This window comes from Podarcis filfolensis, assembly GCF_964270895.1.
Source record: "Podarcis filfolensis genome assembly, chromosome: 7".
Taxonomy (NCBI): Eukaryota; Metazoa; Chordata; class Lepidosauria; order Squamata; family Lacertidae; genus Podarcis; species Podarcis filfolensis.
The window spans coordinates 45,326,880-45,352,599 of NC_139603.1; the positions used below are offsets into that span (position 1 = coordinate 45,326,880).

Consider the following 25,720-nt stretch of genomic DNA (forward strand, 5'->3'; position numbering starts at 1 on the left):
AGCAAAAATCTGCTCGGGGGTTTAAATATATTAAAAAATGTAACTGCAAACTTCAATTGCACAGTAACTTATAAAAATATTTTGAACATAGTAGTTAACTATGGCATATTTAAAATTACCCTGATACAAAGAATGGATTGCAATGCTATTTTTCTAGAAAAAGTGGTGCCGGAACTTACCATGAACACCTCCCTAGTTCTCTTATAATGGCAATGGGGCCCACCTGAGAGGTGCTGGAACTGAGTTCTGGTGAGTTCCTGGTGAAAAATGAAGCAAGGGGGCAAGGAAGACAATCTCTAATTCATTTCTGAGGAAGGATGGGCCTCTACCCTCGAATTTTTGATGCTCGTATGCAGCGTCAGAGGCAATTTTTCAGTAATATAACACTGAGATAATTGCACTAGTCCAATTGCACTAATGTCCTATTTTTTAAAGAAGAACAGAAGCTGTTGACCTACCTTGCAATGAACTATTAGTTTTGGTTGTGCTGTTATGTTGCCTACTTCATCCAGCACTTCAACCTGGAAAGGAAATGCTGTTCCATTTTCAATTTTCAATGTCTCAGTGTCTGGTTTGACATTTAGCTGCCATGGTGGACCTGTTTATAAACTAAAGTTTAGTTTCGGTTTTCAAAACAAACAACCAAGACAGCTTTGAAAAAGTCAAAAACATTTTTTTAAAAACTTGCTATACAGCAAGTTTTAAGAATAATTCCCAAGTTTTTATTCAATGGAACTGAAATAAAATTTATTTAATATGCAGCTGAAAACACCAATTTAGTTGTACAGTGGTGTCTCGCAAGACGAATGCCTCGCAAGACGAAAAACGCGCAAGACGAAAGGGGTTTTTGTTTTTTGCGTTGCTTCGCAAGATGATTTTCCCTATGGGCTTGCTTCGCAAGACGAAAACGTCTTGCGAGTTTGCTTCCTTTTTCTTAAAGCCGTTAATACCCAGCGAATCCGCGCTCCGCAAGACAAAAAAATCGCTAGACGACACAACTCGTGGAACGAATTAATTTCGTCTTGCGAGGCACCACTGTACAGAAGGTAACATTTATGGTATCACCACTTAAGGCATAAATTGGATTAATATTATGTTGGGGGGGGGGAAATCTCCCCTCAAAATTAAGTTTAAGAGAAACTGGTTTTGAGTGATACCTTCTGGGATGAGGCCACATAATACCATGTTACATCTGATTATGGCTCCAGAACAGACACCTATTTTTATTTAATTCAAACTTTTAAAAAAACTTCCATAGAAACTTTCATTTTTTAATAAAGCATTAATAAAGCACCTGAGTGGAATACAGAAATGAAAAATAAAACCTGATATGGATCATGAAATAGCATTAAATAAAGAACAACCAGAATTAAACCTGCAGAAACAGACTCATTTGGAAAGGGTTGGTAGAAAAGAAAATATTCCAGCAAGCATCAAAAACAACATTGGGGCTTACTTCAGTTCAAAGGAAGAGAATTCCAGAGACCAGTTACCACAACTTTACTGTAGGGGCATCTTATATCATCAATAGATCTTCATCAAGACATGTAACTAATTGGAGTGTGATGTAGAAAGATAGATAGCTTCTTTGATACCCTGGTCCAGAACTATAAAGGGCCCTATATAACAGTAGTAAAATCTTGAATCTAGCTTATTAACAAATTGGCAGTGACATGCTACCAATAGGTTGTCCCAGAGAGCAGAAGTATTTTGTACTAGCTGCAGCTTCTGGACCAAATTCAAGGACAGGCCCATGTAAAGTGGATCACATTAATGAAGTCATACATTTCAAACATTTCACTAACCTGGAAGAAGTTTAATTTTCAAAATTTGGGATTCCTCCTTCAGGCCAGGAAGAGTAACTTTCAGATTGAAGTTCTATTGAAAAATATAATTTTAAAAGTCAATGATAAATAATGCCCATGAATATTTTTTTTGTTCAGTTTTCAAAGTGAATAATCCTGTAAAGCAATTATATATTTCCACCCCCTAGGAAATGACTTAAAATGTTCCACTTTTAATCTTTACTCTTGTCTAATACCCTCAGCTACTTAACTGAGGTTCTTAACTGAGGCTCCTTCTATTTCAAAATCCTACATTAAGACACACTTACAGTAATCCCAACATAAGTAAGTGGTACTTGAAACAGTGGCAAGGAAATTGCACCCAGGGAAGGTGGACTGGGGGGGGGGCGGGGCAGGGCACAGACGAAGCTCCCTGAGGCAACAGCCCCCCCGCTCCCCCTTAGACTTGAAGGACTTCTAGAATACTTGACTTAATAATCTACAAACTAATTATTGAATATAAAATATATAGAAAATATTTTAGGTAAATATTTTAATTCTTATGAAAAACAACTATGATTCTTTAGAAAACAAGTATGCAGCCACATATTTATTAAAAGTAAACAATGCATTTTTGCCATAATTCAACTTACCTTGCCCTGGTAATTGTTTACTAGGCCTTTAGCAGTTACACCCTTAATGGCACAATTTGGTCCTTTATCTATTTCTTCATACTGTAATGTTAAGCCACTACAAACACAAGTGAAAATAATTTTAAGAACTAAAGTGACCATTTTAAAATTGCAACTAAATAATACATAATGTGGAGTTACCCATGAGGGCTCTTTCTGAATATACAGAATATTCTGTGATGACGAGTGACCCTTCTCATTCACTTCAGAAGACTAAAATTCTAGAAGCTTCTGAAACCTCTACTGTGGATCAGCCCTCTTGGTTTTGGATGCTCCCAAAAGTGAGGAATAAGCAAAATGCAAAACTGTGGACTTGCTATTTTAACGTTGCACAGAAAAGAGAGGGCTACTATCAGGACGCGGGTGGCACCGTGGTCTAAACCACTAAGCCTTGGGCTTGCCGATCAAAAGGTTGGCAGTTCGAATCCCCGCGACAGGGTGAGCTCCTGTTGCTCAGTCCCAGCTCCTGCCAACCTAGCAGTTCGAAAGCACGCCAAAAAGTGCAAGTAGATTAATAGGTACTGCTCCAGCGGGAAGCTAAATGGCGTTTCTGTGCACTGCTCTGGTGACGGTGTTCCGTTGCGCCAGAAGCAGCTTAGTCATGCTAGCCACATGACCTGGAAAAACTGTCTGCGGAGCAGACAAATGCCGGCTCCCTCACCCTGTAAAGTGAGATAAGTGCCGCAACCCCAGGGTCATTCGCTACTGGACTTAACTGTCTGGGGTCCCTTTACCTTTACCTTTACTGTCAGGATGCCTATGGGGAACAACTCCCCACCAGAGGAAAATTAAAGGCCCAGGTGTCTGTCTATGATCAGAAATAACTCTTATGGGTCAATCCAACACTATTTTCTTGGTTTGGGAATGATAACACCCTGTCCAGATTGGGCACTGCTGCAAAATATTCAAATTGCCTAGTTTTTTTGGGGGGGGCACTGCACTTTGTACACTGTATAAGACAGCTCAAAAGAATGATAGACAATTCAGTTAAATAGGTAAAGATTATGGCTTAATTCCATATTTTAGGGACACGTCCTCTTAACCCAAGATACCTGAAATATTGTCTCACTCCTGTATATTCTCAATCGATCACTGTCTAGCATCACTGCTTTTCACTATAGGCAAGAAAAATACTGAGGCACTGCTCCTTCTAATGAAATTAGTCTTTTCTCCTGAATTAGATGGGAGGAATCTCCCATCAGCATACAGAATCCTTCCATGTTAAAAATACTGTGAAAAATCCCAGTTTAAGAACTCCATTCATTTTGCATGGGCAAAAAGCCACAGTTGTGATACAGCAAGCATCTGTCATCTCCTCCTGCATTAACATCATCTAACTTCAAAACTGTGTAAGAATTCATGAGACGATATCTTAGTTTTTGGTGCAAAGGAGACAGATCACTAGTTTCTGAAAAGAAAAGCACCTAGCTGTGTGTGCACAACATTTATCTAGGACCCACTGGATTGGGGAAAACAGAGAAAATACAAATCTTTATTTAAGAATACTAAATAAACAAAGTAATTAAAATGACAGTTACCTAGCCTCAAGAATTGGCACAATATCATCTGTCAGATGAGTAGCATGACCAAATTCATCCTGGACATCTAGAGGAATATTGAATGGATGCCCAACTCGATATGGGGGATCCAAACGACCCACTGAAAACTTCTGAGGCTTGCCCTCTGAGGTAGATGGGGGAAAACAATGTTATTACAATGAAATTGTTTAGTGGTTTAATTCTAGTCATTCTTCACCCATCTGAATACAGCCTGAATGCTTCAACTCATTTATATTTGATTAACACTTTCAGTAACATTTTCAACATTTAATCCAACTTTAAATAGAAAAATAGTATTTTACTGAGTGTGTCACTGCTAACTTCTGCATGCAAAGAACAGGCACTGACTGGTTAAAATACAACAACAGTATTAACCTTACCTATTATATTAAATTTAAATGTTTCTGATGGAAGAGGTCTTACGGCATTGCTTTCATTCAACACCACTTGCAGTTTCAATGTGTAGGATCCAAGTTCAGTAATATTTTCTGTGTATAATCAGAAACAAAAGTTTAAAATGAAATAATCAAAATATTGCTCAACTGTAAGGTAGATTTAAAGCAAAAACACTCACCCATTCTTTTGAACCAGTAAGGCCATTTTCCTCCATGCTGACTGGTATGAGAAATGATTTCCTTATCTCCATTATGGGCTTAAATAGGGGGAAGGAAGAAAACACATATAAAAAGTGTGCCAAGGTATCTTTAAATGCATTAGGTTGCAAACAAATAATACAGGATATATGTGTATTTTAATAATAATATTAAGGTAACTCAATAAGGGGTTACTCTGCCCACACCAGTGTTGTGTCTACTTAAAAAAACAACCCCACACTAGTTTTGTTGCTGTCTTCAAAACTGGTGCTCTTGGAGTGTGTGCCAGATAAGGCCTCCAAGTCAGGGGATAACCACCCCTACATTAACAGTTTGGTGAAGGTGAACTGAGAATTAAATTGAAAGTGATGTAGGCTTGATTCAGCCGCAGCCATGTTATTTAAAATGACACTGATTTTGCTTAAATGTCCCCTAAAGGAAACCAACAGGATTAGAAAATTAGGCGGCTGGCAGGAAATGTAGAGGTTCACTACTTTTCAAACGCCTTAGTAGCTGAATGAAAAATGGTAGTTGCTAGGAGCCTAATCTTCCTCTCGCCCCTTGTGCATTTGCACAAGGTCAAAAATAATTCTACTTCGCATCCCAGCTCCATCTGGAACTTGGGGTGAGGAAGGTCATCCCTTTCCAGGTAGGTTGACTGAATTCTAGGAAAATTAAATGAATGATGAATTTTTGAAGCATGACTTAAAAGTTTCCTATTGCTATTTCTTCATGTTTCCTAAAGGTTGGTGCAAATTTGGCTACTAAACAATGTTAATTAACAACTAAACATAGTATTAATGTTGTTTCATTCTCATAATTAAGCCTTGCATCTCTTAGTAATACTGTATACATTTCGCATGCTTTCCTTTTTTTTTTTACCTACAAAGGATATATTTTAAATATATTCCTATATAGGGTCTTTCTTACTACTAGCACCCATGAGTCTGCAACGTTAACAGCACAATCCAATTTACTTAGAAGTATATCCACTTGAGTTCAATTAGGACTTTCTTCCAAATAAGTGAGCACCAGACTGCTGCTTAAATATGGGAATACAGGAACCTATACAATGCACAATTTTATATTCTTTTTCCAGAGTTGCTCCTTCTGTCCTTACCCTCACAAAATGTAGCAAAGAAAAATGAAGTGCCCATGACTGATGCACTGAAGAATAGTTGATTGCTTTAGTCTGCCCAGAAACAGCTAACACAACCTTGTAAATAAATCCTCTAAAGTTAGTAGCCTGCAAGAAAATTACTAGCCTGAAATGTGCTGGCTAAGTCAGCATGGCTAGTAGCTAGGGAGTGGGAGTCTAACAACATCTGGAAGGCCATAGATCCCCCACTGCTGCTTTAGAGGAATATATTTTAAAATGCATCAGGACTTTAAGTGTTTAACACATGAGACATTGTGTTATCCTAATGCAGAGCTTTCCAAACTGTGTGTCACGACACGTTAGTGTGGCAGCTGCATTATAATAATTTATTTATACCCCACCCATCTGGCTGAGTTTTCCCAGCATTGTGTAGGTGTGTCACATGAAAGCTCCCCATGCTCCTCCCGGGACTAGAAAGCGGTTAGTTTGGTTTGCTAGTAAAACTGAATTGCTGTGCCACAAAATGATGCATGTCTAAAAAATGTGTCACCAACATGAAATGTTTGGAAAGCTCTGTTCTAATGGCTAGTGTATCAAACCTCAATATAATAATGTTTTAAAATAATCTAATGAAAACAGATTGCATTCTTACAATGAAAAATGACCTTAAGTTCCACAAGCAATTTCTTCACTGCTCCATGACCTGACCCTGGAAGCTTTTGCATAGGCTCTCCTTTTTTATTCAATATTTCAATTCTTAGTGCTCCTATAAATAAAAAAAAGAACACCCCCCAAATACATTAAACACATCCAAGTGTAAGTTCTTTTCAAACTCCACTTGTCCATAAGTAAGATTTAAATTACACTACAAATTAGATACACACATGGTACATAGAAGTGGATTGGTAGAACATGATATTCCAACCCCCTTCTCTCCTTAGCAGCCTCTCCAAAAGTCAGAGAACCCTCTTGAAAGAGCTGTGTTGTGTTGGGGGAGACAAAAGCTTGAAAATCAGGCAGAGACACTTTCCATAAGTGCTAGTTCCCTTCATGGAAGTTCCCTCTACCTGATTATTGATGACCCCACTTCCCCCTTAGTCTCCTGTGCCATAGCTCATATTATTCAGGAGGATCCTTTTAGAAGGTATGATGAGCTGCTGGTGGGAGGAATGTCACTTTTTTCTAGATCCAACCCTTTATCATTAACACATACCTATGGTAGCTCCTGCAAGCTTGGTTTCATTTGGTAATAATTCATCTCCTTCGGGCCATGTTACTGACAACCTATCAGGAAGCCTAATTAAAAAAAAAAGTTATTATTTACATTTTTGGCACTGCAAGCTTTAATCAATTAAATCTGCTAGATTAATTCATTTAAACCATGTTGTGAACTGCTCTGAGATCTACAGATGAAGGGCGGTAGACAAATCTAATAAATATAAATAAACACAGCCTGCATATTTTTGAATTAACAGGTTAGCTTTTCATTGGCTTATATAAACTTACTTGGAAATTTCCTCTTCAATGTATTTCTTCACTGCTTTGTTGGAAACGGAACGATCAAGTTTGCATATTGGTACAACCTTGATTTCATCATAGAGTCCCTCGGGTTCCTGAAAAGTTAAGCTACTCATTTATAAATGACTTCTGATAAGGAAGCATAGAATTAAATTATATCTCTATTCAGATACATAGAACTTTATATCATCATGGGCAGTACAATCCAATGAGGGCTGGAAGTGGTAAATCTGTGCCCCTGGAACCAACAAATCCTGAGCCTACCCAATCTCACGTTGGCTAGGGCAGAAGGTGCAGGGTTGGAAAGTAGAGGAAAAGAATTATGCTAGCATCAGGGCTGATATTTTTCCCCAGTCAGGGGAATTAGGAGGGTCCAAATCCTCCTCAGGTTAGCCTCCACCATGCTCCGCCGCTTTTGCTCTCTCTACCATTGAAGCATTAATTGTGGTTCTATCTACAGTGCCTGTGAGGGGGTTTCCAAGAGACCCATAACATTCTGCAGTGGCTCCCTGCTTGTGGAATGCTCCCCCCAGGGAGGCTCGCCTGGTGCCTTTGTTATATAACTTTAGGTGCCAGGCAAAAACATTCCTTTTCTCTCAGGCCTTTGGCTAATTTTAAAAGCCATAGGTTGCATTGGGGTGGTTATTGCTTTATTTGCTACTGTGGTATGTATTTTTCTATTGTAAATTGCTCTGTGATTCTTGGTTGAAAGCTGGGCTGCCCTCCCCGAGACTGCAGGATTAAACGTTATATTAAATTCAATATAAAATAATATATTATATAGCACAGTACTTAAGTATAGGGCTGTCACCTCTCTTTGCTGTTATCTAATAGATATGAAGATCTGGGAGGAAAGTAGGTTAAAAGAACTGTTATCTATAATGGAGGGGCTAAAAGCCTTATTATCAAATAAAATGTGAAATGGGTCAAGTGCAGCTATCTTTTCTCTAATATCTCTAAATCAGACAAATAATAAACAAGCTAATAAAAAGCTGAGCATCATTTAGAGAGTTGTACAAATTTTTAACAATTTTAGCTGAAATCAGTTTGACTTGCATATAATTACCGTATTTTTCACTCCATAAGACGCACTTTTTTCCTCCTAAAAAGGGGAAATGTCTGTGCATCTTATGGAGTGAATGTGTGGTCCCTGGCAGCAGAGGAGCTGGGGACTTTGGTTCTCAGGGCGGCAGGGGCGTGGCACGTCGCCCGTGCGAGTGTCCTAATGGTGGCGCCCGCACGAGGGGGTAAGGAGAGGTGAGGCAGGGGAAGAGGGCTTTAGAATACGCTTTAGAGTTCCCTCCATCCGAGGGGCTCTGTGATTTGCATGAGAGCAGCCAGGAGCCAGCGCGGAGGGGGATCTTTCTCCCTCGCACGCTCTGTCAAATTGGGACGGGGAGCTTCCGCCAAACAATATATTTGCCTCTTACCCCGAGGCTTAGCTGCCAGATGCCCATGTGTGTCTGAAGGCTCTGAGGGAGATGTTGCCCAAAAGTAGAGGAAACGGGTCTCTTTATCCCTTGGATGAGCAAGCAAGGCTGGCAGGCAACACATTTGGATTTTGTTTGCAAGGCGAGGCGTCGACCTTCACTTTTGCTCTGTTTTTGCTTTGCATTTTTATATTGTGATCTTCGGATGGAGGGCAGTATACAAATTAACAACACCTGATCTAGACAAGCGCCCTCTCTCTTTCCACCCCCCTCTCCTGGCATCCTGTCTCCCAGGGAGCGGATGTAGTTGCAGCAGGAGTTTGCTGCGGCTTAATGCCAGGCCAGAGAGAGAGAGAGAGAGAGAGAGAGAGAGAGAGAGAGAGGCTACCGCCAGAGCCGAGTAATGTCTGAGCAAACATTGCCCAGGGAGACAGATGTTGCGGCCGGAGAATGAGGCTCATTGAAAAGAGCAGCGGAGGCTGTTGGTGCAGCCGCCAGGAAAGCCAATGAGGTTAGTTTCACTGCTGCTGCTGCTGCCGCCGCCTTTGGATACAGGCTGACTGAGCTGCAGGCGCTGTCCGGTTGCTAAGGCTCCAGCGGGAGAAGGTGTGTCTTATGGTCAGGTGCGTCTTATGGAGCGAAAAATACAATCTTCATGGAAGAGTTTCAAAGAAATTGTTACCTCTAATCTAATTAAATCACTTAATCAGTTTACAACTATTGACTATTCACTTACCAAAGCTATCTGAACCTCTCCTCCTGTAGCATACACATCTCCATCATGATCTCCATATAGAAAAAACTTCCTTATTCTGCCATAGAGTAATGGAACTGTTTTAATCGTTTTTACCTAAGACACAAACAGAAGTTCAGTATTATTATTTTTTTTACTGTACTCTTTACAGATTTAATTTAATCCTAGAAATAATATTTGGTGGATCCATTCAATCTGCATGAACATACAACAACAACAAAGACTAACTAACATACAGTGGTACCTCAGGTTACATACGCTTCAGGTTACAGACTCTGCTAACCCAGAAATAGTGCTTCAGGTTAAGAACTTTGCTTCAGGATGAGAACAGAAATCGTGCTCTGGCGGCGCGGCGGCAGCAAGAGGCCCCATTAGCTAAAGTGGTGCTTCAGGTTAAGAACAGTTTCAGGTTAAGAACGGAGCTCCGGAACAAATTAAGTACATAACCTGAGGTACCACTGTAGTTCTATTTACTGTAATTCTTCAGTAGCCAAAAACAGTATTGGTAAAAGCATCTCCTGCATGCAAATGCAATTTGGTATGTAAAAGTTCTTCTCCAAGTGAGAACCCACTGCATGGTGAAATACAGAGCTTACACTATGTTACGAACTGGAGTTGGGGGTGGGGGTGGGGGACTGTTTAAGAGGTTCCAAGTTTATTCCAAAGACACAGTGCATCATTTCTAAAAAACCTCTGTTTACCATGCTGGTTCAACGGCACAGAGTGTTTAGGGGAAAAAAGTTGTTTGCGGTCTATATTCTGTTAGGGGATACAGTAAAAACTGTTCTGGTTGGGAATAAACCTTCCCACGTATCATAGTGACAGGCATAGCTTGTTCGTGACACTAGCTGGATACCAACATGAAACTGGAACTTAAAAAAAATATCACTGGGAAGAAAGTTTGTGTATTCATTATTTATAAAAGTTAATACTTTCAAAAACACTTATTTTATCTCTTCTATCTTTTCATTTTGAAATGTTTTAAAAATAATTAAATTTAGTTGTGATTTTGAAACCCAAGCTGTTAGTAAAATAATGGAGCTTTCTGCAGTCTGCTCCAGCCTTGAAAGTAACAGTTCAATCTAGCAAGCCTTAGCAACCATTTATCTGAAATGTGTTTTCCCTACAGAGGCTGAAACAAAGAAGCAAGGCTGTGGGCTAATGGATGGGAGGTGTGAAGGTCAAGTTTCAGCCCGGTGATGCAGGTAATGTGGGCTAGACCCCAACTCTGAGCCTGAAGTATGTTTCCATGCATGTGAAGAGAACAATACAGAGACATTTTTTATATCTAGAACCAGGATTTAATGCTGCTTTGCCATCTTATGGCATTCTGGATCCTGTGGGATAGGACTCTTTTGTCCATCCCATATCTCCATAAAAGCAGTTCTCCCTCTGATCCCTTTTGGAGAAGGCTACGCCAACCCACAGAGGCAACATGTGTCTTTCTCTCACACCTCACCATTTCCCTGTTTATCACTGCTGCAAGGATTTCCTGGGAAGGATCCTTGGTGTGGGTATCACAAAATCCTTTGTGGGGGATGGGGGTGGGCTAGTCTGCTTAGATAGGAAACTGGAAAGATGAGTTCTCCTATTTCCCTTTTCTGAGGGATAGCATTTCATTAGGGAGAGATACCACAGGCTGTGTAAAACTTGGTTAGGAGAATAAAGCTTTTACATGTTCGTGTTTTGAAAGTTTACTTGCCCTTATGTTCCTTTACAAAGGAAGTTCTGAGGCTGTGTGTCTCAGGTTTGATCACCTTGACACACACAGTGTGATGGCCTGGGATTCGGACTCAGAGGCTGAACCTGAGGAATCCCAGCCTGCACAGGATTCCCCGCCTCCAGAACCAGCTGAGCTGGGGCTGGGGCTTGAGCTGAAGGGTCCTAACCTGTGCTGGATCCTCAGGTGCAGGCACCAGCTGAGTCTGCTCTGGTTCCTGAGGTGATGGAGGACCCATTGCCTGCAGGTGCTCCACTCTCAGCCCCGTCAGGGGAAGCTGAGGTTGCCTCTGGGTCCGGTAACCCTCCAGCCTCTCCTGAACTGCAGAGGCTCAGGGCAGAGAGGCGGAGGGAACTAAGTTCCCGCAGGAGGAGTGCTCGCCTCCAGGCCAGGAGAGGCAAGTCACCTGTGGACCAGGACCGCCCTATGCCTCGGGGCAGATAAAAGCCGGCCAGCCCAGTCCCAGGTTGCGGGAGCAACATTGTTGGTAGCCTGTTCCTGCCTGCTGGAGCTCCTGACCTCACCCGACTCCCTGCCTTGGACCCAGCTTCAGCTTTGACGGACTGCCTCCCTACTGCACCCTTGATCTCGGACTGGACTCAGACCTCGCCTCACAGTTACCCACGGGACCAGCAAACACAGCATGGCTGATGCTTTTCAAGTTAACAATTCAGTTCTGATCCCCAAACTGGGTTGTAGTAAGAGGGGGGAAGTCCTGTTTTGCAAGTGGAAACCCATGTGCTGATGGGGTACGTTTGTAGTTATCAGAGGCAACAGCTGGTAGTGATAATTAATAAATGCCTTGTTGAGACTCTTTTGCTGCCTTCAAAGAAGTCCCAGATTATCCCAACAGGCTTTGTTAATTTATAAAAACAATAAAATGGAACACATTAACACTGAAGAGGGGTGAGCATCAATATTCACCTTGGGTTGCAACACTCACCCACTCACACCCTGCTTGCCAAAACATTGTCTCATTGATTTTCCCCTTGAAGAAGCAGGCTTGCAATTTGTGGCTAGTCCTAGATTCAGCCTTGTATCTAGGCACGCATGTGGCTATTGGGCGCCAGAAGTGCCTTTCCCCCTCATAGGCTGATGGGCTACTTATCTGAGATGAGGAGATGCGGCTACAGCAACAGATGTGTTAATTACATACAGGTTATATTTCTGCAACGTGTTAAAATTGGGCTACTTTTGAACAATCTTTGGAAACTTCGATTGATTCAGAACACAACTGCAAGAATGAGTGAGCATGTTTTGGGGGGTTTAAGATCCAGTTTTAGGGCAGTGTTCAAACAGCTAACTTTACACATCATCTGCAACAGCTGTGTTGTTTGCTAATTTGTTTCTGGGCATAATTAAAGTGTCTATCTATCTACTGCTTGATTGCAATAAAACCACTAAGCCATTTACAAGGAATATTAGAATTATCAGCAAAAAAAAGTATTGGGTTCATAATGATACTGTGATTTTAATTGTTCTAAGACACCCAGAGGGATATGTATGCATTACAAGGGTGGGGTAGAAATGCTCACATCAATAAAACATTTACAATATTTTTTTTTACAGTAGCAATAATTGAATCCTAAATTAGCTTTTTATAAGATAAAATAATATATAACATCAATATTTTTGTCTGCATTATACAGGATAAGCAACAAAGTACTTCTATTTCCCCAGCAAACATTCTTTTAAAAGCATATTATAATTTTATTTATATTAAACTTTTGTTGCATTCAAATCTGCGTTAGGCCATCTTTAAAAAGTGTCATCAACAAGCAATTAACTTACCAGCTGCCCAACTTTGTATGTCTTTCCATCCCATTCTATTGCCAAATATGTAGACCAGGGACTCTGCAAGCGCTTAGAGTGCAGCTCAGTGCGTGTAATTATTTCTTTGAAGTGTGTGAATTTTATTTGTTTGTCATGTTTTTCATGGCACTCCTTGAGCCACAATGAAAAGTCTCTGTCAATTTTCATTCTTTGCTCCTGTGAAGAATTTTGAACATGTATTAGAGTAACTGTAGTTCAGCCTTTATGACTGTCTGAAGGTGCAGTCTTGTGCAGGCCTCAGCTTCAATTAGTCATTATTTAAAATTACGAAGAGACAAGGTGTGGCAATTTTAATTACCCACAATGTTCCTGACCTAGCATCACTTGGCCACTGAGGGGAATTAAAAAGGTAACTAGACCCATCTGCTCAGTACTACTACTAAAGCCAGGTAAGCCTCCCAAGGTCCATTGATGAAGTAGGGAAGGAACCTACCAGAAAGTACTTTGCCCAGGGCCCCTTCAGACTAGGAGCCAGCCCCAACATTATGGTACATACCAAACTCCTCAAATACAATAAAAGTCTAAACTTAGGCAATGTAATTTAAAAATCTAAAGTAAGTCAATAAAAAGAAAGCTCACATATAATGGTTCTCTTAATTTATTTATCCAATTGTGACAAGCAATTAAATTGTACAAGTATTACCTGCCCATTGACGATTCTTGTAAAAATTGTGTTTCTGTCTTTTAACTTCAATTCCAAATCCATGAAAGTCAGTTTGTTTGTGCTGACCTGAAATCTGTCATTTGTAAATAACACACCAGAAATTCTGTTGTAACATTCAGATGGGGCAAGACCTCTCTTGGGCAGAGCACACCACTCAAAGCTTAGGGAGAAAGGCAATGATTAGACACTTTTACAAAAATAATAAAAATATTAAAATGTAAATTATTGCATAGGCATAATCTTACTTTTCAACAGTTGTGTATGGTATTAGTCTTCCATTCCAAAAACATTCAAAAATAGGCCTTTTCCCTCTTGCTCCCTTTTCTATTACATAGCATTCTTCATCATCGTCATCTTTTAATTCTAAATTGAAAAATGAGTGTCAAATTACAAAGGAATGCAAGGACAGAAGACATTCTTCTCCAAAATAGAACATTAAACCACTATTTCTAATTATTTATTAGTCATACAGTTTCCCCTCAAATATGCAGCAAACTAATAAAAGTTATTCAACACTGGTAAGTGAAGTAAAGTAAAGTAAAGTTTGTACAGCTTAATACCCAGTGACCCAATAGGCTTCATGGTTTTCTCCCATGTCATACAAAGCAGGGAACAGATCACCCTAAAAGTTTCAGCCAAATGTCCCCATCAACCTTAGGTGCACTTTACAGCATAAGAATTTCAGGTTGTAGAATTATATATATATGTAATTATAGCCCCGTCCTTCACCATGTAGCCTGCCCCAAGGCAGGTTACCTCCAAGCTCAATACTACAAGTTAACTAAGGAAAACCTAAACAGTACTAGATCATTAAGCTGAATGAAGAGCGGACAGAAACAACAACATTGCAGCGAGGGATATTCTAATCTCATCCTCCAGTCCTAATTGTCAGTGCAAAAATGTGTGGCTTGACCAGTTGTTGAAATGTATACAGTGACGAAACCAGATGCACCTCAGAAGGCATTCAACAGCCGAGTGGCTACCATAGAGATCTTCTCAGGTACTGCCACTTCACAAACTTCACAGCACAGCAGAACTGCCAACAAGGCCTCCCTTGCAGATCTCAAAAACTGGACAGGTCTATAACAAGAGATAGTAGTCCTTCAGAAATGCCTGGCTTTGGATGTCAACAGAAGTACCTTTAACTGGGCTCACAAGCATACAGGCAACCAGTGGAGGCACGATGTACACCTGACCATTTGTGCCCACCAGCACTGTGGCATTCTGCACTGACAGCAACTTCCAAACCAGCAGCTCCACAGAGAGTAAGTAAAAACTGCCCAGTCTTCAGGTTAACAGAGCATTGAGCCAATCTACCTCTTTCCATGAAGGACTGTAGTTGACAAACCTGTCAAGACCAGTAAGAAAGACACTTCTATCCATTGAAGCTACCTAGGCACATTTCCCCATACTCTTTTGGAGAGGTGAGACATTGCCATACCTGCTGTGGCAGTATGCTTGTACTGCTCAGTGCCAATGAAAAGGTTGCTGGTTATGGTGGAACCCTGGTAGACAAAATTGTCTACCACCTCAAGCATGTTGTCACCCATGCTGATTTGTTGAGTGCTGGCGACGTCCTGACCCAGGATGTTGGTCTTCATCATGCAGGCTTGGGCAAAGCAGCTGATGAGACTCTGGAGAGCAGAGCTTTCCAAACTGTGTGTTGTGACATGTTAGGGTGTCAGCTGCAGTATGCAGGTGCGTTGTGTAAACTCTCCCCACTCTCCTCCCGGAGCTGGAAAGGGGTTAGTTTAACCTCTGGTTTGCTAGTAAAACTGAATGACTGTGTTGTGATATGATGCATGTTTAAAAACATGACCAACATGAAAAGTTTGGAAAGCTTTGCTGTAGAGCTTCATCTTCAAACAGCATCTCCCAGATAATAACCCACCACACTTTTGTATCGGCATCAAGCTGTGCCAGGTTGAACAGACCCTCTTGCTTCTTGAATGGACATACACATCACCTGCAGTCAATCTGGAGGCATATGAGAGCAACAGGGAGAATAATATGCCTAAGAGAGCTGGGTTTAGAACACAGCCATTCTCCACATTGTTATTATTATTATTATTATTGGGGAGGCATCTAAGAATGAATTGTCATACTGGACGGTGCCACACATGTTCTCATGGAAGGAAACAATCATACTATAGTGCTTAGGTGGGCATCCTATCTTGTTGAGCAGTGTGAAGTGTCCTTTTCGGTTGATGATGTCAAAGGCCTTCGTCAGGTCTATGAAAGCAATTTACATGGGGCAATAGTTCCCTATTGCTACTCTCTGGAAAAAGTCAGAAGGCAGAGGTGAAACCACTTCAGTGCAGTGTTCCTCGCTCCCAAGCTAAAGAGCTGCACAAGGAGGATGCAAAATGTAGCCTTCGTTATTAGTACATCAATGAGAAATAGTATGAAAGTTACCCAACTTACTTGAAGGAAAGCAAGGATCATCAGGATAGGTTTCTTTATCATACAAGAAAGGGTGATAGCGTATAACACCTTCCACTACACCGTCTCCTTCAACTTTCGCCTTGAACTCAAAACTATCCGCTGCTGTACTTATATATAATGTCTGCATATCATTGTCAATTTCTCTAAGATTCACAATCTTAGGTGTCTTCCCTTTTTCATACATTGAAATCTACAAATAAACAACAAATAAATGCAATTTCCTCCTATAAATGTTGTTTGTTGCCACGGTCATCAAGAGGCAGAAATAATACAAACTTAACAACATGCTCCAAGATTTGTGCAAACCAGGAATCAGGAGAATCTGTGCTCCCCAGTAACTTACAGCTTATAGGAATGGTATTGGCAGGGCTGTCTAAAGGTTAGAGCCATGACTGGAGCTTTATCTCCTTGCAGGGCAGATGTACACAATATGAAGTGGGTAGGATCCAGAGGTTCCCACTGTTCAATGGGTAGGATTCCTTATGCTAGCAGAAAGACACTTCTGTTCATTCAAGGAAGGGACAATATTTTCCACTGGCATCCCACTGCATCATTGCTCATGCTATTCCCTGAACACCAGAAACAATGCAGGGAAAGGAGGAAATAGGAAAGCCCTGTTTTGCAAGCGTAACACTTTGGATAGTCCCTGGTTCTAAGCAAATGTAATTATTTGCAAACCAATGTATATAGATCCTACCTCAATATCAATATTGTTGAAAGTTCTTGCTTCCTTCATTGGCAAATTAATTTCATTTCCTTTTGGTCCATGGATATAGTAATGGTATATGTGTCTGTAAAAAAATGGTATATGTGTCTGTTAAAAGTTTGAATAAAATACATTTACAAAATTGGTACACTGTTGAATAATCAAGCAGGCATTTACTTCAAGTTAAGTTATAAAATGGGCACCCCACAACTGGCAGCTGGAAACCTGAAAGCAGCACTAAGCGTACTATGCACTAATATAGACTAGTATAAATTTATAGTAAATTCAATTAATAAATGATTTGCACAAACTGCACAAAAAAATCTTAAGTAATGCAAGATTTGAGTCAATAGTATTTGAACATATTAACTATTTTAACAAACAACTCACGATAGTTGCCTTGTCCAACGGTTAAAATTGTTTTTCAGGTACTGCACGTGTTCTGGCTGTACTCCTGTAATAACTACTGCAGTGAAACCTTCTTTGTCTTTTTCTTCCATGATAAGATTGTGCAGGAATCGTTCATCATCATTAACAATATGGGAAGAGTCAGATGGCTTTGAGAAATAGTTTTAAAATAAAATAAAATAGGTCACTTGACTGGAATTGTAACCATAAACTGGGAAACAACTGCTCTCATCTTTCTTGTCCAGCTGCTTATCAGAAAAGATAAAACTTGTTGGTACAATTAATTTCCCAACAACTGCCTAAACCCTGGTAGCTACTTGTTAAGTACTAAGATGACCTTTTTTCAAGTATTTTGTATAACTCAACAAATAATTTAAGTTCCTTACCTTTCTGTTTCGAATGTATCCCTTGTATATAGCTTCTTTGTTTTTCTCTTTCTTTTCAAAATCTTCTTTAGAAAGTACAAGCTCATGAACATCTTTAGAATCTGCAGGTTTGCTTATCATCTGTTCAAGATTTAAAAATTTTAAATAATAAATACAGTGGTACTTCGGGTTACATATGCTTCAGGTTACATACGCTTCAGGTTACAGACTCCGCTAACCCAGAAATAGTACCTCAGGTTAAGAACTTTGCTTCAGGATGAGAACAGAAATTGTGCTCCAGCGGTGCAGCAGCAGCAGGAGGCCCCATTAGCTAAAGTGGTGCTTCAGGTTAAGAACAGTTTCAGGTTAAGAATGGACCTCTGGAAGGAATTAAATACTTAACCCGAGGTACCACTGTAGAACAGTTTCAGAATTACAAGAGAAGCCACATCTGTCAAAAGTGCACACAAGATGACAAGAAGGGACCATCAGTATGCATTTCCCCCCAATACAGCACCCAGATAGAATACACCCCATCTCATTACTATGTCGTATTCAAGACAAAGACTGCCTTCTCTCCACCAGCAACCCAGAGTATTCTCATTCATTTTAAGTGTGTAATATCCAGTGTTTGAGACCAGCAGTCCCAATTGCCAGACTGTGGTTCATGTAGGAAAACTATTGTTACCAACTAACAGCTGGGAGGCAAAGAGATCCTGTTCGTTTACCAAAGACCATGAAGGCTGTGGGTAAGCCAAACCAGTGTTCCCAATAACTGCTAAGTGGACAGGCCTCCTTTCTAATAGCCAATTGGTGACAATGGTCTGATGATTTTCATTATGACTACTGTATCAGCATGGGGCACACTTTACAGGTATGCTGCATACAGAAGCAGGAAAACACACACAGCCAGTTGCTAATCTAGGTTAACCAAGAAGTACCACATAAAATGGCTAGAATTGTAAAAATATAAAATGTTACTTACTCTGGTAGACTGTCCAACAAAAAACACTGCTTGTTTACCACCAACCCCAAAATATGATATATCACTGTTTAAACTGCGGGGTACTGCTGAAGGACGTACATATCCTGAATGGTCACTAATACCAAAATTAGACAAAAAAAGAAATAGCAGAAGCTGTTAAATATGCAAGCGTGAGTATATAAGACATTACTGAAAACTTTCCCAATTAATAACAATACCAGGCAAGAACACATAATGCTTACTACTAACTAAACGTTACAAATATCTCCATTATATATTCATTCAAATATTCAGAAACATTGATTTGATTCCTGGTAATTACTAAAGTATTTCAAGTGGTTGACAAAGTTATCAATGTAAAAACTACATATCTTAATAAAAGATAAAAGACTTGAAATAATGAGACCTCAAAGTATAATTATTTGGACTTTTTGTTAGCTGTTTCAATTTCTCAGCATTTAAGAACTACGGGAACCTTTTATAACATGTCCTGAGAACACTGAATTCTTACACAATGAAATTCACCAATTTTATACTTAAATACCATTGAAATTAGAACATCCTAACCTTTCCATACCACTTTGTCGTGTAAACTTTGATAACCGATACACAGCCCAATTATTCAGTTGTTTAGAACTCATGCCTCTTCCATTATCAATCACGGCAACGGCTGGTTTCCCTTGAGAGTCATCAAATAACTATTTTTTTTAAAAAAAGAAAAAACAGTATATGATGATTCTATCATACAATAACCCTGCAAAACACTGGAGTAGCTCCTTAGTTACTTACCAGCTTTAACTGTATTCTCCGGACGGCAGTATTTTCAGAAGTAGCTGATAAAGAGTTATCAATTAATTCTGCAAGAGCAAACGCTAAACAGAAAAAGAGAGAAATGTTTGCTAATAATTAAAATTATTAACAAAAATTAGAATATCCACTTTTGACATGTTCCTGAAAGGCAACATACGATACAAGCTATACCTTATATTCTTTCCTTCTGAAAAGAGGAGTATCTTTCTCTCTGACAGGAGAGGTAGTGACAGATGGCTATTAGAAACTTGACAGAGACTCATTCATATAAGGATTACACTGAATTTTGGTGTCATACTGTAAGTTCAGGTAATGTCTTCTGTTGGGACAATTTCCCAGTCCCAGTCAGCATTTTAGATCAGCCATCCATAATATAATTAGCAGTATTCTGACCTGAGTTCCCCACATACCCCACAACCCAATGTAGTGTGCTATGCCAATACCAGAGATTAAAGGACACTATAGACTGGGACAGCTGTTCAACACATTAAAGTATGTTGTTGAAGAGGGGGAGCAACTTTTTAGGGGTTGTAAAGTGTGTATGCTATTAAAGGGAAAAGAGGAAGATGAATAGGAAAAGTTTGTTTTAATCCCGATGCTATTTTTTTAAAGATTACTTTAAAACTAACTTTATTTTAATTACAGCTTATTTTTTAAATCTATTGCATAGTATTTAATAGCAAAACATTGGTCTTAACAATACAATGTACTAATTAACTGTGTGCCATACAGTTACAGTTCAAAGAATACCTGATATACTTACGAAGAGGATTTTGTCCTTCACTAGCATAGTATTCATACATTCCACTTTTCACAAGTGTATCATAATGTGGTAGGAAATCAATACGCTCTTTTGTTGCAGAGGGGAGTGACTGGTCAACTGATTGTAGCAAATAGAAGGTCATGCCATCTTTAACCATTCCCCCTACAACACATATATGAAATAAAAATCCAACTTCATTTTTCATACTGCTGTTTAAATATATTTTATTTACTTATATATTTATTTCATAAAAATTATACACAGTTTGAGCGTAAAAAAACTTCACAGCAGTTTACAAAAAGATAAAACACTACAATTGCCTAATGAACAATTTCCAGGGAATGCATTGTGTTCAGAAAGCAGGACCTGCATGTACATTGTTTTGATTACTTAGTACAAAGCTTCTTTCCCTTTAGACTTGCAATATAAATTACTTAGCTTGCATTTTATAAAAAACAATTTAGTAATGAAATCAGATATCCAATTAACAAGGGATATTAATTTTCGATTGCTACTACATGAAAGGTAGCACTTAACTTTTGTGTTATTCTTTTAAAAAACTGATTTCCATACACAGAACATACAAATATTTCCCATTTTTGATTTTATGTTTTAAAGTCCTGCTATGTATACAGAAACTAATTAGTGTTCTGATAAAAAACAGGAGTCCTGTGGCATCTCAGAAATAAACAATGGGTGAGGCATGAGTTTTCATGCACTTTTGCTACTTTATCAGAGAGCATTTGGGTATAGACTGTATCCATTAAGAAAAACTTACGTACCAAAGTTTTCATTTGTGATCCGTATTCTATTTGTGGTTGTGACAATAAAAGTTTCTTTGGAGGAAATGCCAAATACCTACAAAGGCAAGTTAAATATTAAATTAGAAGGGTGGAGGGAGATAAAGCAGAGCTCAGGGTAAAAACATTCAAGAACCTTAAGAAGTGTCCTATAAACCAAAAAGGTTTATATAGTCCAGGATATACTTTCCTTTAACAATGCCTTATTGTTGCCCTGAGCAACTGGCACTGAAAGGCATATTGGACTTGAACCTGGAGAATCTGTTTAGCTGCCCTGGCAAATGGATACTGAAGATACTTCATCCATTAATTTCTCTAATCCCCCTTTAAAGCCATCTAAACATTTTTGTAGGAGAAACTCTATAAGGTTATTGGAGCACATTAGACCCTTTCCATTCTTTACAATGAGCCTAGTATTTCATGTAGGCACTTTTTGGTTTCAGCTTAATTTGTTTTATAAGTTCACTTTTGTAAGTCCTTGGTTTTTGAACAGCCTAGTTCTTGAACGTTTTGGCTCCTGAACGATCGAAACCCGGAAGTGACTGTTCCGGTTTTCGAACATTCTTTTGGAAGCCGAATGTCTGACAGGGCTTCCGTGGCTTCTAAACTTTTCTCTTTGCAAACATTTTCATTTCTCCATATGATATTGTACGTTACTTTTATAACCAAGATCTTATTACTTCTTGTAATATGGAATGACACATTTTGTTCATCTCATAAATATCGACAAAGTTTTACTCAGCTTTACCTGCAGTCTTCTAAACTTTTAAGCTTAAACTACAGACTAGAATGACTAGAATGCAGTTTCGATCTGCCCTAGAGAAAGTCTCTGAGCACCTAATCAAAACACTCTTCCTGCGTTTGTTTTACACTTTAATTAGAAGTATTGCATCAGAACATCGTTGGTAATCATTTCTCAGCAGACCTCTATATTGAACAACAAGTCCAAAGCTGAGATGTAGCCTAGTATTGATAAAGTTGTGTACAATTATCTTCACTACTGCAGGAAACAGCATGGTTAAGAGGAATATAGTAGTTCTGGGTCAGTGTGTTAATCAGAAGGTTGGTTGTTTGAGCCCACCCAGAGAAGACTGTCAACAGATTTATTGCACTGTAGGGATTGGACTGGACTAGACCAACCCTCAGAATCCCTTCCAACTCTACAATTCTATGATCCCCAATGCTGCCACTTTCCCTCCCTCTTATTCCCCTTTCTCAGCTCACTCTTGCAAACAAATCATCCCCTCCCCCCATTTCCATGTCTCCTCCTCTCTCCTGTTTTGCACCCCCCTTTGCACACACTTCCAATACTGATGTATGCTGCTGCATCTTTAAGATGAACAGAATCTTAAGAGCAAGTCTGGTAGTTAGTTTGCTTAATTACAGAATGTTAAGTTCCATTGGTTGACGTCAGGGTGGATTTGATTTAAATCAAATTGATTTAAATCACTAGTCACTAAGACTTGATTTAAATCATTTTTTTACAGAAATACTCATTCTTGCTGGTATAATCTTAATATTTACAACCAGATGAAGGTTTCATTTTTGGAATAACAAATTTTCAGAGTATTTACAGTTATATAAAAAATTACTGATTTGGTTATACTATTAGAAATACACAGACAGATAATTATGAAAGTATTGTGAGGTTTAATAAGTTAACTATTTATATTTGGACAACTTTCCTGAAGTACTTTATTGGAAGGAGAAAAATAATTGTTTCCTGAATAACAATTTAAACAATTTATTTAACTTAAACAATTAAGTTTAAGTTATAGCATATGTATCTACGTTTGTTAACTGATGTGGTTAAACTTTTTTTTAAAAAAACTTTGAGTTTTAGCACACGTTAAAAAAACTTAAAACAAATCCTTATTTCCAGATGAATAGCCTTTGGACTATAATGTAACTTAAATAGAAAACTATATTTAGAAATATTGTCCACCCAAAAGCATTTTATTTAAAAAATCCAATTTAAATTTAAAAAATCCAATTTAAATAAAAAAACCGAATTTAAATTTAAAAAATAATTGATTTGTATCCACCCTGGTGGATGTTGTATACATGGGTGTTATTTGTTAATAAAATACCTGTAATAAATTACACACTGAATCATGAACTTCAAACTGAAGATAACACATGGTACCAGGAATGAAACAAATTGTGTGAAAGTTCTATAGAATATTCAAAGTGGGCTCTTCATCCTCCATCTCTTTCACACAAGGCAGCTGAAGTACCAAAGAGTAAGAACATTGCAGGAGGGCTGCTATCATTAGGCCAACTTAGGGCGCAGATATCACAGGGGCACAGTGCTGACCTTTGAGGGACACAGTTTTATACAGATTAGTTTGTTTTTTCTTATAAATTTCTGATATTTTAATTTATATTTATATTTTGAATACTTTTATTATTTTTGAAGTAATTCATACATCAAAACTGTTTTTATGTATATATTAATATTTTGAGGTTGTTGTTGATGGCATCCGTCTGTCTTGATATAATGTAGTGCACCTCTGGGGGTAAAGTCAAACTGCTGTGTTAGCAACACTGAAGTGACCTGCGTGAACATGGGCATAGCCAGGCTTTATGTTGGGGGCACAGAACCTCAGTTAAGTATTTTAATAGATTTACTTAATGGAGGGGGCAGTTGTCCTCCCTGCCCATGACTTATGAGGTTATCATAAGAGAACACTTCTTGGGATTTGTTCCACTAAAGGAGACTACAGGTGTTTTATGACAGAAACTCTTATTGGACAGTTCGAGCAAATGGATTACCAAATGAGAATCTGTGTGCTCAAAGTTATGTTAATGGGAGTAACATTAAATGCAAAGAAAATGGCATACAAAAGAGTCCTGGATGTAAATCCATGTGCCTTTTTGTGCCCTGCAATGCACACATTTTAAACTTAGTCAATAATGCTGCTAAGTGTTGTCTAGAAGCAACTAGTTTCTTCAGTTTGGTTCAATGGATCTATAATTATTTCTCTGCTGAACTGATGCTTTGAAACCACTGAGATACCATCTTGGTAGTATATATGATGCTTAATAGAGTTTTTTTTATGACATAAGGTTTATCTGGAAATACTGATGCTAAGGCCCTTGCTGATGCAATTTGCATGTGTACCGTGTGTGTACAAGTAATTAGCTGTGCCTAGGGCACAAAATAATCTGGCACTGGGGCTGGAAGTTTGAGTACAGAAGAAGGAAAGTACACAGAGGAAAATGAAGTTTTAATCAGTGGTAGAGGTTTGAGTAAAGCAAGCTGAGCTGCAGAGACTCTAACAGGAAAACTGAGGTTTCAAACAACAACAGAGGTTTTCGCAGAGTAAGCAGAGGAGATAATGTGAGAAACACAGTTTTCAACAATGGCAGACATTTGATTGGAGCAAGGAGGGCACTGAGGGGGAAAGTGGTTACTTGAAATAAGGCTTCAGTAAAAAGGGAGTTTGACCAGGCTCTGTTACAACAGCTTCTGTACTGAAGCCAGCTCTGATTTGTCAAAACTTTAAAAGAGCAATCTCTCCGGACCTTTCCCACCACTTTCGGTTTCGTGTCCTTCCCTTCTAGCTCCCATGCCAAAGGCTGCTGCGCTCGTGCTGCAACCCGCTTTCTCTTACACCCCCTTCCCCTTGACTTCGTGCAAATCCAAGATGCCGATGAGGCGCTGCAAATCGTCCAATGATGAGATTTTTATTCTTAGAGTGAAAGAGACAAGAAAAACAAGCACCCATCCGAAACAGCCTAACAGACTTCTTTGGCAAGCCGCAAGTTCACAGGGAGGGACCTGCAGGGCGAGCATTTCCTGCTCCTTCTCAACATGACAGCTCTGCTCCTCCCGAGCGGGCCATCCTCCCTGCACGCAAGAGACACTCGCGCTCTCGCTTGACACCGCCACCCGTCAACCTCGCTCAGCCGCCGGGCCATTTCGCGCCTTTTCGCCCACCTGTGTCAAGAGAAGCCCCCACACCCCGCGCGCGATTCGCCGCCCCCCACCCCACCCCCGTGTCAGAGAAGCCACCGGGCGCCCTCGAGTCCGGGCTCTTCGAGCAACCTACCAAAAAGCGGGCTGGGTTGCTGGCTCCCCATCCGTCGGTTGCCCGTTATGCCGTGACGCATTTTTGCCCCCTTCTCCCCCCCCCCCAGCCCTCACAAGCGCTTTCTCACCTGGCACACGGCGCTACGGAAGGCGCCGTAGTTTCCCTCAGGACACTTCACAACTTTGTCTTCGCCGTCCGAATCCGCCTGGCGCCGGTCGAACACGTAGACAGACAGGACTTCGCCGCCGCCGCTTTCCCTCTCCGCCGTCTCCTCTGCCGCTGCCATGTTGACTGACAGTTCCCTGCGAGCGAGCGAGCGCCTCAGCTCAACCACCGAGCCGCCCGCATCCGCCGCCGCGGCTCGCCCAGCTCAGAGCAGCGGCTGCGAAGGCAGAGGAAAGGGGCGGGGCGGGGCGTGGATTGGGGCGGGGCCTGAGTCTGCCCGAGGGGGCGGCGCCCCGCTGCGGGGAACAAAACCCAAAGAGTGAGGCGATTCGGACGGGGGGCGGGGCGAGGGAGGGGGCAAACCCGGAAGCGAAAGCGCTCGCGGGAGTTTCAATCCGGCGGCTGTCAAGGGGGTCTGGCCCGTTCTAGTTCAAGGACGTCACGTCCGCTGTGAAACGCACCATGGCAACTATTGTTCTGGCGATGTCGGAACCCGGCTCGCCCCGAGAATCAAGGGCGCGATCGCCGCTGACGTGAAAAGGGGGAAGCGAAACCGCCGCTATTCCGCTGGCCGTTAAGTTACTCCTGAT

General features: G+C 40.2%; 1 protein-coding gene across 1 annotated transcript in view; it reads right to left on the reverse strand.

The window, feature by feature from the left end:
• The window catches only part of SMCHD1 (structural maintenance of chromosomes flexible hinge domain containing 1), a 60,774-nt gene extending 35,240 nt beyond the window's left edge, over positions 1 to 25,534 (reverse strand). The window contains exons 1-23 of the mRNA XM_083622456.1: positions 25,093 to 25,534; positions 20,911 to 20,986; positions 20,129 to 20,290; positions 19,345 to 19,427; positions 19,123 to 19,253; positions 18,556 to 18,670; positions 17,592 to 17,711; positions 17,188 to 17,354; positions 16,789 to 16,882; positions 16,071 to 16,281; positions 13,892 to 14,009; positions 13,626 to 13,806; positions 12,941 to 13,138; positions 9,412 to 9,525; positions 7,234 to 7,340; positions 6,941 to 7,023; positions 6,380 to 6,493; positions 4,610 to 4,687; positions 4,416 to 4,523; positions 4,015 to 4,159; positions 2,438 to 2,534; positions 1,806 to 1,878; positions 459 to 598 (exon numbers count right to left, since the gene is read on the reverse strand). Coding sequence (XP_083478582.1) covers positions 459 to 598; positions 1,806 to 1,878; positions 2,438 to 2,534; positions 4,015 to 4,159; positions 4,416 to 4,523; positions 4,610 to 4,687; positions 6,380 to 6,493; positions 6,941 to 7,023; positions 7,234 to 7,340; positions 9,412 to 9,525; positions 12,941 to 13,138; positions 13,626 to 13,806; positions 13,892 to 14,009; positions 16,071 to 16,281; positions 16,789 to 16,882; positions 17,188 to 17,354; positions 17,592 to 17,711; positions 18,556 to 18,670; positions 19,123 to 19,253; positions 19,345 to 19,427; positions 20,129 to 20,290; positions 20,911 to 20,986; positions 25,093 to 25,251 — 2,874 coding nt within the window. The 5' untranslated portion in view covers positions 25,252 to 25,534. The remainder of the gene's footprint in view (positions 1 to 458; positions 599 to 1,805; positions 1,879 to 2,437; positions 2,535 to 4,014; positions 4,160 to 4,415; positions 4,524 to 4,609; positions 4,688 to 6,379; positions 6,494 to 6,940; positions 7,024 to 7,233; positions 7,341 to 9,411; positions 9,526 to 12,940; positions 13,139 to 13,625; positions 13,807 to 13,891; positions 14,010 to 16,070; positions 16,282 to 16,788; positions 16,883 to 17,187; positions 17,355 to 17,591; positions 17,712 to 18,555; positions 18,671 to 19,122; positions 19,254 to 19,344; positions 19,428 to 20,128; positions 20,291 to 20,910; positions 20,987 to 25,092) is intronic.
• Between the last annotated feature and the right edge of the window lie 186 nt (positions 25,535 to 25,720).